At 43.1% G+C, this 20847-nt stretch overlaps 1 protein-coding gene across 21 annotated transcripts in view; it reads left to right on the forward strand.

Moving 5' to 3' along the window:
* Nucleotides 1–20847, forward strand: part of LOC122930354 (unconventional myosin-XVIIIa-like) — a 331901-nt gene that overhangs the window by 153325 nt on the left and 157729 nt on the right. For 20 of the 21 annotated variants that reach the window (XM_044283690.1, XM_044283691.1, XM_044283692.1 and 17 more), the window contains 5 exons: nucleotides 2433–2444; nucleotides 4016–4192; nucleotides 6273–6363; nucleotides 12406–12598; nucleotides 16009–16095. In XM_044283690.1, the coding sequence (XP_044139625.1) occupies nucleotides 2433–2444; nucleotides 4016–4192; nucleotides 6273–6363; nucleotides 12406–12598; nucleotides 16009–16095 (560 nt within the window). The remainder of the gene's footprint in view (nucleotides 1–2432; nucleotides 2445–4015; nucleotides 4193–6272; nucleotides 6364–12405; nucleotides 12599–16008; nucleotides 16096–20847) is intronic. The other variant, XM_044283674.1, reaches the window with a different exon arrangement.

Consider the following 20847-nt stretch of genomic DNA (forward strand, 5'->3'; position numbering starts at 1 on the left):
CACAATATTTTTAAATCTAAATGAAAATCTCCAGCTTGTCTCTAGGTTTGCTGGATAATGCATGTGTCAATGCCAAGGGTTGTATTATTATAATTTTTATTTATATTTTTTTAAAGAGCAGCTCCAATCCGATATAAAGAGTCTTCAAATCCATTCATGCCCATACTCTTAACATTAACATATATTATTATCATGTTAGTTAGTGCTGATATCAGAAGCATAACTTGAAGCTCCTGTGCCCCCATATCTATAACTGCCGGGATCTATCATGCATCACGGATAATTCACAACTAACATAGTAGTCCATCAGCATACGTCCCTTATGAGCTATGACCTGACGCTACAAAGCAATGTAATTTGGCCACGCACATTGAGGTTAGAATATTTCCTCTGGGGAGCACAGGGAACCCCTTTCTACACTCTAGTGATGACTAGTAATACTAATGTTCATATCCGTATTGACTGGAGCTGCTCTTTTACAATATGTTATCAGTTTCCTGATCATAGGTGCTTCATCATTAGGTGCATTCCAATAAATAGCTGCCCGTCCAGCATTCAAGAACTATCCTTATGTAAAGGTTATATGTAATATAATGGCAATCTCCAAATTTAGAAAATGCTGAGGTTGAGAATTGTGGATTAAGTTTAGGCTAAATCTCTTAATCTCGGTGCATGTGGAAATGGATTGCAAGATGACTCCAATTATGTGGTCACAGGAGTGATTAATAGGATTATTTATTGGGGTTTTCTTTACTTTTCATTAGCGAGAAATCTGAAGCTGATTCTATTAATGACCAGTAAACCTCTCAGCTTCTGTAGGTTTTCAGAAGACGCCTTATGCTGTAGTAAGGAGATCTTCATCTAGACAAGTCTGTGTGCTTTCTGCACGTTTAGGGCAGCATTAAAGGGTTTCTGTCACCAGATTTAACCCTATTAAGCTAGCTGACATTAGCGATGTGCTAATGTCAGCTAAACCTAACTAGCCTATTCCTACTTTTATCTATGCCCCCATTACGTCAGAAATCTAACTAGGAGCAGGAACAACACCCCCCCCCTCTGCTCCTAGAGGCTCCGTTCTCCCACCTTTGTCGCCTCCCTCCAAGTCGTGGTTGACAGGGCCAGGCAGCGCTCGCATCTGTCTGCCAGCCCTGTGCTCTGGTGAAATCTCGCTCCGTTCAGTATTCGGCGCAGGCACAGTGAGGGGAAGACGCTCGCAGGCTGCCAGCTTCCTCACCCCGCCTGCGCCGAATACTGAACGGCGTGAGATTTCACCAGAGCACAGGGCTGGCAGACAGATGCGAGCGCTGCCTGGCCCTGTCAATGACGACTTGGTGGGAGAACGGAGCCTCTAGGAGCAGGAACAACGCCCCCCTGCTCCTAGAGGCTAATTAGAATATCATCAAAGTTAGATTTCTGGCGTAACGCGGGCATAGATAAAAGTAGGAATATGCTAGTTAGGTTTAGCTGACATTAGCACATCACTAATGTCAGCTAGCTTAATAGGGTTAAATCTGGTGACAGAAACCCTTTAACGAAGTCTGTCAGTATGAGGATATTGAAGCCATCTGGATAAAATTGTGTGCTGAGAGAGCGGCATCATTATTTCGCCTATAACTCCTCCTGTCAGTGCCGATCTAGCTTTTGTCTGTCACTGAGTGGAGGACCTGAGGTGTAATGAATCTAAAGCTGAGTACCAGAAGGGGACATTGAATGGAAAGAGGAGTACTTGCAGGTATGAGAGTACAGCTGTTCACAAGATCTTCTCCCAGTCCCATCAGAAACTTGTAGGAGTTTCTGAATGAGGTCACCTTCTGTGATACCTTCCCTAAGGCCTCATACACATGGCCATATTACAGCTCCATCTTCTATAGAGCTGCATTAGGCCACCTGTAGAGTAGGTGCATGGGACCTTACTGAACTCTTGTATGTCTTTGATTTTAAATGTGGCATACTCCATTACATACAGAGCTATTCTTTGTACATAGCTCATTGCAATGGCACCCGATGAAGCATAGTTTGATGGCACATGGAGTCTCTGTGGCTCGGTAGTACTGAGCTACACTTCAATCCCCATGTCTGATAGTGGTTGAATGAGCTAGACCAGGGATGCTCAACCTGCGTCCCTCCAGCTGTAGGCTATCCAGGCATGCTTGGAGTTGTAGTTTTGCAGCAGCTGGAGGGCCGCAGGTTGGGCATGCTTGCCATCTCCTGTCCTACTGCAGAGATCCCATCATATAAAGCCTTAATTCGGCAGCACCTATGGTCAGTGCACTGTGGTTGCAGAGTTGTGGTTTGAAGAAACTTTCCTAACAGTCTTTTCTCTGTCCCCTTGTGTTTGACGCAGTAGCCGACATAACAATTACAATCTGTGTGCTCGTTTTCTAACTGCGTGTTTTTATTTGCATGTTGCATGCTGCTCGGTTGCAATACAGAAGCAGATGAAGGTAAAGAGGCGTTCCATCCTTCGTTCTTTCATATCTCTCCAAGTGAATTTGTTTCTTCTGTTATCTGTTTTCACGCTCTGTCTGTCCTCGGCGGTCACAGTGTGACAGCTGTCTAATTAAGTCATTGTCGTATTGACACTAGTCTTTCTCATCTCTCATGCCCATGCCTTATTGGGTAACAATATTATCTTTTTGTTTATTACACTGCCTCTGCCAAGGGTATTGTCACCCCAGAGCTGGCATCAGTTCTGACATTTCTATACACTGTATTTCTATCCTTGTAGCTAACAAAAACTTCAGTCCTCGAATAATGCAGCATACGGTAATAGCCCGCTGTTTGTAGCGCTGCCTGGATGGGATGAGTAGTTTAGAATACACCTCAAAATGGTCTTTCTCCATTAACGTTCATGCTGTCAGTGGGTGATTTGTGAGGGTCCTAGAACAACCTAGACAACATATTGCACAGGGCTTTGCGGACATTATCATCACTTGATGTCCCCAATGGGGCTCACAAACTAAATTCCCTATCAGGGTGTTTTTGGAGTAATGGACGAAACCCACATAAACATTAGGAAAACATACAAACTCCATGCAGATGTTGTCCTTGGTCGGATTCGAACCTATGACCACAGCGCTGCAAGGCACCAGTGCCAACAACTGAGCCACCATGCTGCGATTTCCTTAAAGGGAACCTGTCATGTTAAAGATGGTTCCCTAGCTGCAGGCAGCATGTTAAAGAGCAGGAGGAGCGGAGCAAATTGGTAATACTTGTAATTTAGTCTTTTAAATTCCTGCTCATTCTGGGCTTTGAAGTCCAGGAGGCAGTCCTATCAGTGATTGACAGCTTTATCTGTATACACCAGGGATCAGCAACCTTCGGCACTCCAGCTGCTGTGAAACTACAACTCCCAGCATGCAAACCTATTTGCCTGTTTTAGTAACTCCCACAGAAGTGAAAAGAGGATTCTGGGAGCTGTAGTTTCAGAACATCTGCCGTGCTGGAGGTTGTTGATCCCTGGTATACACAGTTATAGAGGGAAAGCAGTTAATCAGTGATAGGACCACCTCCTGGACATTCTGGGCTTTAAAGCACAAGTTTGAGTGAATTCTTTCCAATAAACTCTATATATCGATCTGCTCCGCTCCTCCTGCTCTATAACATGCTGCCTGTAAAGAGAACCTGTCACCATGAAATGCAGTACAGTTTGCAAGCAGCATGTTATAGAGCAGAAGGAGCTGAGCAAGTTGATAATAGATTCAGCAAATCTTGTAATTTATACAAGTCTGCCATTTCTCTAATGTGTATGGCCAGCGTAAGTGTGACAGTCATACCATATATTAAGATGTTCATCCCAGCCTAATACATTTATTAATAGAAATTCTGGAAAAATGGAAAGAATCCCACTGACTATACCTGAACAGTGTTCAGCTAGAACAAACATATACGTGTTCAATGTTCTCATAGTGAAGTCTCACATCCCCCCATCCCCTCCCTAGGATTACTGTTCTGATATACATTTGCTCTTTTGTAAAGATAAGCCTTTCATTTAAAAACCTGTGTTCTTGTAAAGCTGGCAGAAAGCAGTTTGCCCGGCACGAGTGGGCACAGAAAGCTGCATATCTCCTGGGCTGCTCTTTGGAAGAACTTTCCTCATCAATATTCAAGCACCAACCTAAAACCAGTGGCCTGCAGAAATCGACCTCCTTCCGTCAAGGACTGGATGATGCAAGCCAAGGAGATGGACCAGGTATGTGGTGCCGAAATGTACTGCTGTTGTATTACAGCCTAGGTACTCCATGCATAGATCACAATCTAATTACACTTGCAATGAATGGAAGACTTGTTTGCAGAAAACATCCCGTTATCGCAGGCATCCTCAAACTGCGGCCCTCCAGCTGTGGCAAAACTACAACTCCCCAGCATGCCCGAACAGCCTACAGGTATCAGCCTACAGCAGGGCATTGTGGGAGTTGTAGTTTTACAACAGCTGGAGGGCCGCAGTTTGAGGATACCTGCGTTAGTGTAAGGCTCCTAAAATGGCTGCTTATTTAATCCCATCATTTTATAGACAGCCAGTGCTGTACCTGCATTTACTATGCAGACATGCCAATATCCTCCCCAGACTATGTGAAAGAAGTGCTGAACGCAATGTAGTGGATGCTGCAAAGGGAAATATATTAGTGTATCTTGGTCATTCACATCATTGGCTTAAGTTCGAGGCTCCTCCATGTGGGAGGCTTCTGCTCTGGCTCATTTGGAGCAAATGCAAGGCTTGTGTTTTCAAGTTCGGCGTACAAGGTTCGGGTTATCTAAGAATTCCATTATGGATTCCGCTACCATGGAGTATAAGTTATGGTTGTAGCGGAATCCATAACTGAATTCTTGGAGAATCCGAAACTTGTACGCCGAACTTGAAAACACAAGTTCGCTCATCCCTACTTGTCATGGAGAAACAATTCTTTTAAGGAATTGCTTAAAGGGCATCTGTCAGCAGATTTGTACCTATGAAACAGGCTGATCTGGTGCATATGCATTTGGTGGCTGAAGGCATCTTTGTTAGTCCCATGATTATATGTGCCTGCATTGGTTAGAAAAATAAAGTTTAAATATATGTAAATTAGCCTCTAGGAGCAACGGGGGCGTTGCTGTTACTCCTAGAGGCTCTGCTCTCTCTGCAACTGCACTTTGATTGACAGGGCCCGGCATGATGACGTTTATACTGCCTGGTCGTTTCAAAGTGCGAAGGGTGTGGCAGTTGCAGAGAATCTAGGTGTAAAGGCAATGCCCCGATTTGCTTCTAGTGGCTCATTTGCATATATTAAAACATTTTTTTTCTCGGCGAAGCGGGCACTTGTGAACATGAGACCAACACAGATGCCTAGTCAGTAGACCAGGCTGTTTTATGACAGCCTGTAGTATGGTGTCAGTGGCTGTAGTCTGCTGGGTACATGACTGTCCTGTGTGTTGTCATTGGAGTGCTTCCTACATAAAGATGCTTTCTAATAGTAATGTTAGTATTGGAAACCCTTATTTAAGCAATTCTCTAATAAAGTCTAACTCCAAGGTGGAGTGTCCTTTTAATCGTAACTTAGAGTCTTTAACTTTTATATTCTTGCCAAAGAAGGGCTTCTTTTTTTATAATAATGACATTTACAGCTATGTTTCATTATTCTTTCACAATATTAAAAGATGGCCTTGACTCCAAAATTCTATTCACTTTTTATAATCTCTACAATTTTCTGTTGACTTTACATTTCTTAACCTTTTTAAAATGTAGAATTCCCGGCCTTTAATTGAAACCTCTCCTTAGCTGCCTCAGTTCGGCTGACATTTTCTTTTCATTTTCTTTCTTTTTTTTTTTTTGTTGCATGTTGCTGTTGCTTTTTACTGTTTCAATTAGACAAAACCATAGTGCGGTACATAAGTGACTCTATAACGAGGTGCCCCTGACTGAGCACTGCCATAACAGTGACCTACATTATGATCGGACATGCTGACCTTACTTAACTGTCTGTGTACCTGTCACTTGTACTTCTAGGCTGTAAGGCCAGGGCCACACAGCAGCCAAGTTACGATGAATGGTTTACTGTGTTGCCCCAGTCATGTCCCATTGTTTGCAAAGCAAATTAGTTTGCAGCCCTGTGGATTGTTAAGCAGATATCTCCACCATCATTATTAAAATCATAAAAATGGGACTTTATTTTAAAGTGGTCAACTTTCATTTGACTTCTACTAAAGGGAATTAGAAGCTTAGAAAAAAAAATCTGTTATGCAATTATGTGTTGTATATATTCTGTGATTTTATTATTATTTTTTCTTGTTTACAGGTTCAAAGTTGTCTGCTTTGGAGTGCTTGGAAGGGATGGCCTCCGGATTGTACTCTGAGGTGTTTACACTGCTCATCTCGCTGCTAAACAGGTATATTGACTCTATAACGAAGTTTTAGACGCCGGTCTTAATAAACCCCTAAACTGCGGGTGGATCTGCCTGAGTTATGAAGAGGCGCTGGCCTCTTCATAACTTCAGGGGGTCCTCCGCTAGTTCTAAATGGTAAGACAACTTCTGAGCGGTCTTACATTTAGACCTTTTTCTATGCCTAAAACAGAGTAGAAGATGGTAAATGCGATGGCCCATCCTTTCCTCTTCCCCACCCGCACCACTCTCGCAATTTTAGACCTGTTGTGAGTGGGGAGAATTCGCAGATTGCGGCGCAACTAATCATTGCACCACAATCTGCGCCTGAACTATGACTAATGTAGGCGTATTTCAGATTAATAAATGACCCCCATAGTATATACATAATTTATGTACCAAGTGTTGCCTCCATTATGTCTCTGCAAATGTTGTTACCCAGTATTTTTAGACTGATGATTTCCAAATTGGCCTAGTTATGTAGTGAGAACTCTTTTCATATAGCTAGACCAACATGCCATTCCAGCTACTGGAAAAGCTGTACAGCTGCAGCGTTGTGTGTCTTTTATGTGACCTACCGTATATGCCCCCATCAAGCCCCACAGAGATATTTTCTCAACTTTCCCAGACTACAGAATGCCAGATCAGTCTATTTATAAATTGTTAAATCTCCAGTACTGTAGAATACCTTGCTAGATTTGCCAAGCAGGAAACCTGGGTTACATGCATAATGTTAGAGTAACATTATATGGATAGTGTGTACACCTTCCCTAGACTTGTAATCCAGCTCTACAACACTGATGAATGTTAGGTTTGCATAGACAGACAGTGAAAAATTCTTCTGGCTTATATAGGCAAACGTGATATTGGAGATTTGCAGTCTCCGTCGCTTTCACTGTGCTCTAGGTGTCCATTAAAGTTAAGCCCCACCCTTTTGCAAATTTGATGTTTTGGCTATAAGGTCATGCTGGTACACAGTCGGGTTACACTTCTTTTTTCCCATGCTTTTCAGGGTTTAGTCACCTTATATTTAAGACCGTAATTAACTTGCCAACCAGTAGCAGTCTTGGTGTCCATCTCTCCACCTGTCTCCAGCAGCCCCTCCCTTCTCCTTATTCTCTGCTCCCTATAGACTTCTATGTAATCTGATCCTTCATTGAGCAGGCTAAACACTAATCTGAGCAGTAAACTCAGCCTGATCTGAGGCTGATACAAGAAGGAAGCATCTTTTGATGATAAGATATATTACAAAGTTCTTTATAGTTGAAAAAAATGAAATTACAGTAACTTGAAGATGGAGGTCCAAGTAGATCCTCACAGAAATTGTGATGCTGGCAATTTAACTTTTTAGTCATTTATACTATTTCTAGACCTTTTTTATTTTTTTATTTTTTTTTATTATTATTTTTTTTTATAACCAAGAGCAGGATCTTACTGTGTACACCCAGATTTATTCCACCTGCAGTTGGCTTTAGTAGTTATTTAAGGTGTACACTTCCATAGTTTCAGTGAAGCTGAATGACTGTAATAATTCTTTTTCTCAGATATGAGCACATAAAAGCCGGTTATAAAACAATGAAATATGTAGCACTTTACTGCTTTTAACAGTGAGGAAAATGCAAGGCAAATGGGAACAGGCACGTTCAGTCACTACATTACATAATGTACAAGATGGAGAGCGCCTCCTATGGATGGATAGTTGTCTTTGCAGATTTCTCTGTTCACCTGATGCTGTAGCAACTGCTTTAAAATGCATAAAGCGTGCACACTGCAGTACTGAGGCCTGTTTAAACTGACAGGGATAAGTATGGCCGTGATGTGGAAATTGCGTTCTACTGATGATGGGCCTTCAACATAAGTTTTTTTCCACCCTAAATGTGCAGAGAAAGACCTTTTATCTGCTCTGATAAGATATGCCATTTTGTTGGCCTTTTAGTTTAGTAAATGGAGTGAAAATCAGAACATAAATGGGGAGATTTATGGAAACTTTGTTGCCCACCACAATCATTCACGGTATGGCTCATATTTTTTTATTTTCACCGCTGTGATTGGTTGCTATGAGCAAAAGAGATATTTTAACAAATCTCCTAAAAAATGTCTACCAATTAGCAAATCCCAATAAAGTACAGAATACTGAGATCTTATGACTATATCCAAAATAGCAGCGGTCATGTGGTATTAGGCTAGGGCTACACAACGACATGTGTCACGCAACATTCTTTATAATGCTGCGACTCCATACGGTAGACTAACATTACAAAATATGTTGCGTGACATTTGTGCGACATAAATGTCGCAGTGTCGTTTTTCCCTATATGTCACGCGACTCATTGGCGTCGTATAGCCCTAGCCCTGGAAGTAGATTGACCTACACAACATTTGCAGCCACTCCTTAGCAGTCTTCTACTCTTCAACAGGACCAGGCAATGAGAACGTCATCACACTTGGCCCTGTCAGTCAAAGTGCAGAGAGAGCAGAGCCTCTACAGGCTCATTTGCCTATATTAAAAATCATTTTTCTCAGCAGCGTGGGCACATATAAGCATGAGACCAACACAGATGTCTTCAGCTGTTAAGTGCTCAACAGGTCAGCCAGGTTCATAGGTGCAAATCTGCTGACATAAATTGTGTCCCCTAACCATTCCCTCTACCATTAGTAGTCATTGCACATGAGCTGTAATGACTTTCCACAGCTACTTCTGGTCTTGTCCCAGGTGTATTCACATAGGAGAGTGTTTAACATGCCGTTGACTGGGGCATCGGTCTTGTAGCTCAGTCACTGCTGTTCATGTTCTCCTTTTAAATGGATTGTGTTGCCACCATCCATCAGGCAGGTGATTTACTTCTCACTTGAGTGGAAGTTACGCTGTACGCTCAGGCCGAAGGAGAGACGTCTGTTCACAGACCGTGCCTACTGCGCCACATTTACTCTTTTGCATGGCAGGTCTGAACAAAATTTCTATGGTATTGATGTATAAAATTTAAAGGGGTAGTCCAGTATACAGAATCACTCCTATTTGAATGTATGTTTTGCAAAGTAAAAATCCTCAATATATTGTAATGGAATCTACGTGATCACTGACCACTTATGGTGTCCATACACCTTCAACAGCTCATTCACTGTCAGCGATGTCTCCTGACTCCCCCAATACATATACAGGGTGGCCCACGAAAAAGTAGCCTTCCTCCAATATCTCCAAATCAAACTGCCTAATAGTAAATCTGTCTTAGTTGTCCATAGCAACCAATCAGAAGTACTTTTTTCAGAGTCCTGAGGAACTAAAAGCTGAGCTCTGATTGGCTGCTATGAGCAACTAAGACTTATTATTCAGTTTGATAAAAGTGGCCTATAGTGTCAGAAAGATGGTGTTCTCCCTGGAACAGCGAATAGTGATGGTCGAAGGCTATGTGCGAAGCAGATCGATTTAAGCAAATGCAAGAGACCTTTGCCGACAAGTAACCAGGAACAGAACCACCAGCTAAACGTTGTATTCAGAGTCTGGTTCATAAATGCCATCAAACTGGCTCTGTTGAAAACATGAAGGAACCGAGGCCTTCATCGATCAGGGCGGCTGAAGTTGTGCATGAAATTCAGCCGCGGATTACAAGTAGCCCCCAAAAATCAAACTCGAAGACTGTCTCAGCAAGTTGGTGCATCACGAACAACGTGTCAGCGAGTGCTGAAATCTCTGAACCTGAAACTGTGTGTGCAGTAACTGAGAGAGTCGACAAAGCTAAACACGTAAATGACTAGACTTGGTGCGAACTATGATTGCTGACAGACATTTGGACCCATTACTGCTCTTCATGACGGCCGAAGCTTGGTTTCATTTATCAGGTCACATAACTTCCCAGAATACGAGGTACTGGTCTGCTGAAGATCCCCATTTGACTCACTACACCAAAAGTGTCAGGAACAGGAATTTTGGGCTCAATTGTCTTCAAATCAACTGTGAATACTGCAATTTACCTGGATATCTGAACAGTTTTACAACCAACTAACACCAGCAGTAGGACCCCCACCGATCTGATAGTTATCCCCTATCCTGTGGATAGGGGATAACTTTTGCCTACTGGAATGCCACTTTAACTGACCCAAAATGTGAGGTTTGTAGCTCGCTGCCTGTAGTCTAGCTTCCGTTTGCTGGTCAAGCATGCTCAGTTCCAGACCTACTAGTTTGTTTACCATTGTATTATAATACAGGGGATTATAGTAGTCCCAGAGCTGTGAAAATTATTAAGTGTGCCTTTTGCAAGTTTAAGACCACACATAGAAGGTGCTCTGTAGACTGCGTTTTAAAGGGCATCTGTCAGCAGTTTTGTCCCTATGACACTGGCTGACCTGTTACATGAGCGCTTGGCAGCTGAAGACATCTGTGTTGGTCCCGTGTTCATATGTGCCCCCACTGCTGAGAAAAATGACGTTATAATATATGCAAATGACCCTCTAGAAGCAATGGGGGTGTTACCATTACACCTAGAGGCTCTGTTCTCTCTGCAACTGCTGCGCCCTCTGCTTTTTAATCGGGCAGTATCCAGCGCCAGACATTAGGAGAAGTCAGGGCCAGGAGTGATCACGTTTACATTGCCTGACCCTGTCAAAGTGCAGGGAGAGCTGAGCCTCTTGGTGTAATGGCAACACCCCCGTTTCTCCTAGAAGCTCATTTGCATATATTAAAACTTAATTTTTCTCAGCAACGCGGGCACATACGAACATGGGACCAACACAGATACCTTCAGCTGCCAAGTGCACATGTAGCAGGTCAGCCAGTGTCATAGGTAGAAATCTGCTGACAGATGGCCTTTCATCAGCTAAGCTGTGATAAATAGTTTATGGGTCTCTAGCTGGATTTGAGGAGCCCTGCACAAACTAAGGGCTCATGCACACGAAAGAATTTTCTTTCTACTTCTGTTCCGTTCTTTCCGTATACGGGAACATTCATTTCCATGGGTCTGCAAAAAAATAAAAATGGAACATGTCCTATTATTGTCCGCATTACAGACAAGAATAGTACTGTTCTATCAGGGGTTAGCTGCTCCGTTCCGCAAAAACAGAATGCACACGGATGTCATCCGTATTTTTTTGCGGATCCGTTTTTTGCGGACTGCAAAATACATACAGTCTTGTGCATGAGGCCTAAGTGTTAGCAGGAGAAGGAAAGATTGCGTACCATGGTCACTATATTTTCTGAATCTATCGGTTGTGTACCCATACATATTCACAGTAGGCGGAGGTTAATTTCTAGATTACGCAGACTGAATATTACAGCCCAACATGTAAACTTACAATAAAACTGCTAATGGCATTCCCTTCTGTAGAGCTGCCTGCTTTATTTGCACCTGCAGTGCTTTTATTAAAAAAACCAAAAAACTCCACAATGTGAGCAGGTAATGACCACCAGGTCATGATACTGCCACTTGAGCAGTTTAGAGGCTGAAGACTGTAAACCTGTGCTCTGTGATGAATGTGTTAAGACACACATGAGAATGCATTGCCCTCTATCTGTAGTGGTTAATCAGAGCTCACTCGATGGATGCGTATAAATCACTCTATGTGAGGGGCTGCGGAGGAATCCCTGCTCTGGAGCTCATCATGGAAAGATTCATGATTGTAGGGTTCTTCTGCAGTGCATAGGGTAACATTACTCTGCTGCCCTCGCCAGAAGTTATTTATGTTCTTATGTTCATAGCCATGCTTCCAGTCTTTTATATGTGCAGTTAAATACTGGATGAGGCTTTTACTAATTTGGCAGGGAATGTGTACTTTGTGCAAAGCGCCGCACATTTGCCCAGTTTATTATAGATATGCAAAGCTCCGACATTTCTGTTTATAATTTTCCTATTATTTTTTGTACAATTAATATCGTAGCTGATAGCCGGCGTAAGTGAATATGCAGAAGCTTATGCTTATTATTCTTCCTGAAATGAGCTGAAGAAATCCTCTGTGGATACGTGCCAGCACGTTTCACACACGACATTATCCTATTTCTATAATTTTCTCTGTAATCCTTTACGGTTGTGGTTTTTTTTTCTTTGTTGCTTTTGACAGAGCCTTGAAATCCAGCCAGCATTCCCTTTGCTCCATCATGATTGTAGACACCCCAGGCTTCCAGAACCCAGAGCTGGTCAAACAGGGACGCGGTGCTACTTTTGAGGAGCTTTGTCACAACTATGCACAGGAGAGGCTACAAGCACTGTTTCATGAGAAGACTTTTGCCCAGGAACTTGAGAGATACAAGGAGGTATTTGCATCGCATGAGTAGAAACCCACCCAAAAGAAGTGGTCCCCGTCTAGGCTGATTCCTTACTGGTCACCATGTACTGGACATTAAAAGGTCACAAACTTTCCACAAAACATTTGATACATTGTAGAGATATATCAGAAGTTTTAGATTGGTGGAGGTCTGAGCGTTGAGACCCCCACGATCTCTAGAACGAGGAGCGAGAAGCGCACGCATATCGCGCTCTCACTCGTCATTACTGAGGACAAAAGTGAGATTGCCCCCTACACTTCTATGGAGCTCATGCTGCAATGAGTGTGTGCACTTCTATTACCTCATTCTAGGGGTCAATGGGGCATCTTAGTGCTCAGACCCCCAGCAAACTAAACTTTTAATGTCTCTATGACATATCAAGTCTTTTGCGAATTCACCCAGTGGTTTACTAGATTTTGTGACTAGCATGTGGCTTGGTTTTAAGCTGAAAATACATTTTAGATCATGTGTTCAGCTAATGCTAAAAACAAAAGCAGCATGATATCACAAATCCTACAATTTAATGAAAACAAAGCAAAGATGCTACAAATTGTGTTACTATACTGATGTTTTCTATCATATAATCTCCCCTCTAGATGAAGTAGTTGAGTTTGCTTTGGACTGATTTTATACAACTGATATAATTTGTATGACATCTCGTAGGCTCTTTTTTGCTTACTGCTTTTAATGTGACCTTTATGTAAATTTGCACACTTTGTGGTGTCCTTCCACTGAGAATAGTCGACAGGTAGCCCTAACCTATCAACAAAATATAATGTAGAAGTGTGTTACATAGGTTGTCCTTTTTACTGATTTAATTTTCCCTTCTTATGATGGATGATGTATTCCTAAAAAGCTGCCTTATTTTAGTGATAGTATCTGGGAGCTTGTTCATATAAGCTTGTGTGTTTTTCCATTTTATTTTGTAGTTAAAAAAAATAAAAATGTAGCTAAGGCTACTTTCACACTAGCGTTGTTTAAATCCAGCGTTCAATTCCGACACCGGAACTGCCCGCCGGATCCGGAAAAACGGGTGAAAATGGATTACATTTGAATCCTGATCAGGATTTTGATCACAATGTAAAAATGCATTGGAAAAAACTGATCCGCCATTTATGGACTTTTAACTTTTTTTTCACATTTTTCTGGTTTAACATGCAAAAGCCGGATCCGGTTTGACTGAACACACAGCGCCGGATCCGGCGTTAATGCAAGTCAATGGGAAAAAGGCCTGATCCGGCGTTCAGTCAAAGTGTTCAGGATTTTTGGCCGGAGGTAAAATACTGCATGCTACGGTTTTCTGAAAAGCCTGATCAGTCAAAAAGACTGAAATGAAGACATCCTGAACGGATTACTCTCCATTCAGAATGCATTAGGATAAAACTGATCAGTTCTTTTCCGGATTTGAGCTCCTAGGACGGAACTCAGCGCCGGAAAAGAAAAACGCTAGTGTGAAAGTACCCTAAGAGAAAAAATTTTGAGGACACTTCATTGGAATTATGAATGGAACCAAGCAAAAGTAACCCAAAGAAAAACCCGTCTAGAACAGATTCCATTGTGAAAAACAAGGAAGGCTTTTCCATTGGAAATGTTTTCCTACTTTTCTGGGATTAGTTCAAGTTTTTTGTCCTGATACGGAAAATGAGCAAAAAAATAAAGCTTTCCTTATATGAAACCAACGTTCAACTTGTCTTTAGCTGTGTCTTCTCTAGACATTCTCTATGCTGATAGAATTCCTGCAGTAAAATATAAAGGCAAAAAAGCAAAATCTGTGAATGGGCACCACATAAAAAAATTTGAAGCTGTGCAAACGAAAGCACACACGTAACGTGGTCTTAAAGGGGTTGTCTCTCCTGAGACATTGGTGACATATCGCTAGGATATGTCACATAGATGCAGGTCCCACCTCTGGGACCCACACCTATCTCTAGAACGAAACTTCCAAAGTGAATGAGTGAACTGCACATGTGCGGCCACCCTCCCTTCATTTCTGTGGGAGTGTCGAAAATAGGTGAGCGCTGGCGTGGCTATTTCCGGCAGTTCTGTAGAAGTGAATGTAGCCGTGGCTGCTATTGCATAGTGAACTCTCTATACATTTCTTTTGGACTTCCGAAGATAGCCAAGCTCACCGTTCTCCTTCACTTTAGGAGCTCCCTTTCTAGAGATGGGTTAACCTAAAGGGAACCTAAACCTTTGGTGGAACCAAGATCGTGCAGCAGCGCTTCTCGGCACCGTCTGGTTTCATCTGCTCTGTCAGTGTGGTGAGTACAGATCCCGTATACTATTTGTGCATCCATGCTCCATATGCTGGAAAAGCAACCAAAGATACAAAGCGCTCTGGGAAGTACCATTGCACGATCGTGGTGTCACCAAAGGTTTAGGTCCCTTTTTGAAGTTACAGGTGCTGGCACCCATATACTTAAATCTTTGTGTCGCTATCGCCTCCTAGCAAGAATATTTACCATCTATTATGGTATTATGTACTGAGCTACAGGTGCAGTTTGCCTTTATGCCTTGAAAAGTAGCATTCGTTGAAGGAATTTTATAAGAATGAAAACATGTCTTCTTCCTTCCAGCACCACTGGTGTCTATGGGATGTATCTGATATTACATCAAGTGAATAGCTGCAATACCAGATACAACCAGTGGACAGCAGTGGCAGTGTTTCAGGAAGAAACGGTCTTATCTTTTCCAGTTTCATGTCATCACTTTAAGTGTTCATCCCAATGATTTACATCTTTACCATAGTCCCCTAGTTGGAAAGTCCATTATACCCAATTCCTCCCACCTCGCATGCCTAGTTTTTTTTTTTTTTTTCTTTCTTTCTACTTTCAATGATTTCTCATTAGTTTCACAGTTAATGATGATCTTAAGCGTAGTCCTAATTTCTTATTCTCTCTGATAGATGTACTGCTGTAGCTGAACCTTAAATTAAACCTAATTGGTTGAGTGATCTGGTGCAAGGGGTTCCTGCAGCAAAGTATTTAAAGTTGTTAACTCGATTCCATGGTCTCTTGATATAATTGCCTCTATTGCTGTAGATTGACTCGGCGGCCACTGCCCATACATTATTCAGAAGAGTCGCCTTCATATTTTTGCTTTTGTCTAGTTGGATATTTGCTTTCCAGCTTACCATACCATATGATTTGCTGTAATTAATATTATTATTATTGTATCTCCTCTTTGCATGTGTCATTAGGATCACATATTATTGTCAGATTGGATCCATGTTATATCTGGCATTTTGCAACTGATGTTTGAGGCGTTATATCAAGTAGCAGTGATACCCCGTGCACCAGCCTGCGAATATAGCTTCTAGTTAACGTGACTGATCTCTAATGATGTCATAACTTCAATCGTAGTCTCATGTATACTAATCATTCATCTGTCCCCTTTAGGAAAATATAGAGCTTGCTTTAGATGAAATTGAGTCCAGTACATCTGGCTCAGTAGCTGCTGTAGACCAAGCGTCGCATCAAACACTGGTAAGCAAGGCAGAGGACGATGGAAGTCATAAAGAGATGGCGGAACTATTAATTCTTTAATTTATATCAATTAGTATTAATGATGTCAAAGGAAAAGTCCTTGTATGGTTTGTGTTTTATATGTGCATTTTAGAACAAGGGTCCAAGTACAAGGTAAGTGGCTTTACATTGACAGGTGAAAGAAGTTCCTGTTTAGCTGTATAATCCAATGTGTAAGTGAATCTAGATCATTAGAGGGTTTGTATCACCTCAGACATTGAGGGCATATCACTAGGAGCGATAGCCCCAATGTCTGATAGGTCCAGGTCCCAGAGATGGGACCCGCACCTATCTTTAGAACGGTGCCCACGAAGTGAAGCAGGGCGCACCGCGCATGTGCGCCACCTTCCATTCACTGGGACTGCTGAAAATAGCCGATCTGTAAATGCTGTATTAGGACATTGAATAGTCCGCTTCCATTTACAGGCTGGTAGACTACAGCAGTCTTTAGCTTGCTGATGTAAACTCAAAGTCTTATAAGGACTTCAGACGACCCCACATGGTCCTTCTCCACTTTTAGATTACTTCTGTGGCTAATGGGAGAACTTCCATTCAGACCATTGTCATTTAATTTGTTAGTTGCTATTCGAAAGAGCGGAGTGAGCATGTTCAGCTTCTTCTGACGGCCAGTTCAAATCTATGGAGAAGGACCGTGCATGCTCACCGTGCTGTACAGTCAAGAACATGCACTAAGGGGCCTCTAGTTTTTGGCAACGGTTATGGCACCTGAGGTCAGATGCCCAACATTATTACCTTTATAATCTCTGATAGGTTATAAAAGCAAAAAAGTTGCTGTGAGACAACCCTTCTAAAGAACTTGTCAGCATTTTGCTAATCGCATACCAATGCGGTCAGTAGGACCGCATCAACCTCGGCATGTGAAAGACATTTTTTCCCATTAGGGCTGCAGCTATGGATTATTCTAGTAATCAAGTATACTACAGATTAATCCAATAATTAATCGAGTACTCTAGTAAGCAAAAACTAATTATAAGAATGTTTTCTATAAATACTCCTCAGCCCCCCCTGCCATCACCCCCCCCCCCTCCATGCCATTGGCTACCCCCAGTGCCATCAGTTCCCCCTCCCTTGTGCCATCAGTTCCTCCCCCAGTGCCACCAGCTCCCTTCAGTGCCATGAACTCCCCCATGCCATCAGCTCCCCCACTCACCCTCCTAGCCATCAGTGCCCAGCCGTAGCGCCAGGCAAATTAAATACCTTACTTGCTAGGGACACCACTGATACTCCACAGCTCACCCATCCTCCTCTTCCTCCTGACGTCACACAGCTTCAGGTCATAGTGCGCGCTTACGTGCGCAACATCCTGACGATGTGTGTTAGTCAGGAGGACACTGCAGTGCCGTGCTGGCCAGCGGGAGACCATGGAGCATGAGTAATAGCAAGCGCTTCATTCACGCTCCGTGGTCACATGGCACAAACTAATCCTCGATGCCAAGATTTTGCATCGAGAATTTTTTTGTGTTGTTAATCGATTAATTAGAGTAATCGTTTCGGCCCTAGTTCCCATTCACGGACAGCAAGCATCTTGGTAGTGTCAACATTTTCTTAGATAACCTAGCTGCAAACTGTAGAGCTTAAAAGTAATTTAAATGTATTTCCTTTTTTAGAATCCTCCTTGGTTATGTGCTCGCCTTTTCCTTAAGATTTCTGTGCGTTTCTACAAATAGAAGATATACTTTCATGAGTACAGTTGATGACAATCAGAGAATGGAGAAATACATCCTGCCGGTCTCTAAACATTATCCCGTCAGATGCTTTTTGATCCAATCAAACGCAGCTTTTAAATTTATTAGGCGTAAAGTGGCTGACTTCAGAGGAGGCTCGGGAGAACTAGTTATTCCCCCCCCCCCATCCCCACCTTCCTTTGGCTGCTTTGCTTAACTTAAGATGCACATTAATAGGAAAAGTAACAGAAATACTTGCAAAGTGTAATAGAACGTGACAGCAGCCGCATGACTCATAAAAACGTTGACAATAAATGTCTGTGGCTGAAGCTCTTAAGAAGCTGCATTTCAAAGCAGTTCATAAATACCCATATGCTCAGATCTGGCAGGTTCTGCAGCCAAGGTAGAGGCAGGGAGCAGTAAAGCATTTTCACCCAGGAGAGCCTGTTGTGGCTTCATAAATGATTCATCTTCTCCTTATATTTAATTTATATGGTATTTATTCCATCAGGCCTCTAAATAAAGAGGCATCTTAACCCTTGTTAAAGCAGAAACCATAGCACTGGAAGGGGAGAGAGAGTTTGTTTTAAATGCACCTTTGCAAGGACACTGGAAGACGAGCTCTCCGAAAAGCTGCTTCTCGGGGGGAGATTAGCTGGGTCAGGTAAACTTCGCTTTCATTCTCAGGCAGCCTGCAGATAAATCTTCTAATGAGAGGTGAGCGTTAGGAAAGATTCCAAATATGGCATTTCCCTTCAAGGGGAAACGCTATATTTAATAGCTCAGTCGAGGATCCATGACCTGTTTGAGCAGTATTGGAAGATGCAGAGCTTTCCTGTAGATTGCCTGCGCAGCATCCTCACTCTACGTGATCGGTCATTTAAAGATCAAAGGCAAACTTAACATGTTTGTTTTTTCTTTTTTTTTTTTGCTTGCAAGACTGATATCGTAATGTGTGCCGTGGCATTAAAGAACACGTAAAAGGCTGACTGTGATACACATGGGCATACTGGAGCTAGGAGAGCACGCTTTAATCATAGCCGAAATGAGGGTTTGCAGCGACCCATTGCGGTCATTTCCATACAAATATCCAAATGATTTATAGGAATTGGCAGCGACTGTCACAATTTGTGGCTTTATGTAATAGAGAAGTTCAGTGAAAAGCTTTGAGGAGATTCATTCTCCAATTTTTGATTTATAGGATTTAATTAAAAGGGTTAAACTTAACCCCTTAAGGACTCAGCCCTATTTCACCTTAAAGGGGTTGTCCGGGATTAGGGACCATTGTTTAATAGCATTGCACATACACACACTTTACATACACCCATGTCCTACCTTTTCAGCATGTTTCTAAGTACCCTTTTTACCCAAAACCTTTATGGCAGGAAGTAACTGATTTCTTTCAGTCAGTGACGTACCGGGTCCCTTGCAGGGAAGGAAAGCTTCCTCTTCCGCTGCTCCGGGAGCCCGGTGACGTCACTGACAGCCTAATTAATTATTCAAAAGTCTAGGAGGGGCAGTAACTCTCCTGGCCAAGATTGCGCTAAGCTCCGCCCCTCCAGTCCGGTGACGTCAAAGTGAAATAAAGTGCCTCCCCTAAAATGCTCCACTCCTTTCTGCCCCCATTGTCCCATATATAACAAATGCCCCCCCCCCCCCCCCCCATGCGTCCGCTCCTTGTGGTGCAGATATTGATGGCAGCGGCTCCGTTCCGGAGCCGCTGCCATCAGCAGAGAGCGTTAGCTGTAACTGTAACAGCTAACACTCTGTAACAGGTGCGCGGCATCCAGATCCATGTGGTTGAGAAGGAGGGAGCTCCCTCTCTCTACCATCGCGCCCCTGCTGCTGCGATTGCAGCGGCCGATCGTTGCCATGGCAACCGGACGCCTAACAAAGGCGTCCTGGTTGCTATGGACCTAAGGCTAATCAGACCCTGATGTCTGATTAGCCTTAGTCAGGGCTCCAGATGGCGACCAAAATGCGCCACCAATGAAGAAAACTGACCTGTAATACAAATACAGGAGGCGGGTGCCGGAATCAAATAGCCGGCACCCGACCTCTGTGACAGGGAGCTGCGATCAGCTGCAGTTGAGTTAACCCTTCAGGTGCGGTACCTGAGGGGTTAACTGTCGCTGATCGCAGCTCCCTGTCAGAGGTCGGGTGTCGGCTATTTGATTCCGGCACCCGCCTCCTGTATTTGTATAAGAAACAGTGTGCCCCCCCAACACCCCAGTATAAGAAACATTGGTGGCACAGTGTGCCCCCCCCAACACCCCAGTATAAGAAACATTGGTGGCTCAGTGGGAAGTGCCAATGAGGGTTAAAAAAAATTAACTCACCTCCTCCAGTTGATCGCGTAGCTGCCGGTCTCCTGTTCATTCTTCAGGACCTGTGGTGACGTCACTGAGCTCATCACATGGTTCATTACCATGGTCATGGATCATGTGATGAGCACAGTGATGTCATCACTATCTATTGGAGGAGGTGAGTTAATTTTTTATTTTTTAACCCTCATTGGCACTGCCCACTGTGCCACCAATGTTCATTATATTGAGGGGGGACGCACTGTGCCACCAATGTTCATTATATTGAGGGGGGGCTCACTGTGCCACCAATGTTCATTATATTGAGGGGGGGCGCACTGCGCCACCAATGTTCATTATATTGAGGGGGGACGCACTGTGCCACCAATGTTCATTATATTGAGGGGGGGCTCACTGCGCCACCAATGTTCATTATATTGAGGGGGGGCGCACTGCGCCACCAATGTTCATTATATTGAGGGGGGACGCACTGTGCCACCAATGTTCATTATATTGAGGGGGGGCTCACTGTGCCACCAATGTTCATTATATTGAGGGGGGGCGCACTGCGCCACCAATGTTCATTATATTGAGGGGGGACGCACTGTGCCACCAATGTTCATTATATGAAGGGGGGACGCACTGTGCCACCAATGTTCATTATATGGAGGGGGGACGCACTGTGCCACCAATGTTCATTATATGGAGGGGGGATGCACTGTGCC

Source organism: Bufo gargarizans, chromosome 3 (assembly GCF_014858855.1).
Source record: "Bufo gargarizans isolate SCDJY-AF-19 chromosome 3, ASM1485885v1, whole genome shotgun sequence".
NCBI classification, from domain to species: Eukaryota; Metazoa; Chordata; class Amphibia; order Anura; family Bufonidae; genus Bufo; species Bufo gargarizans.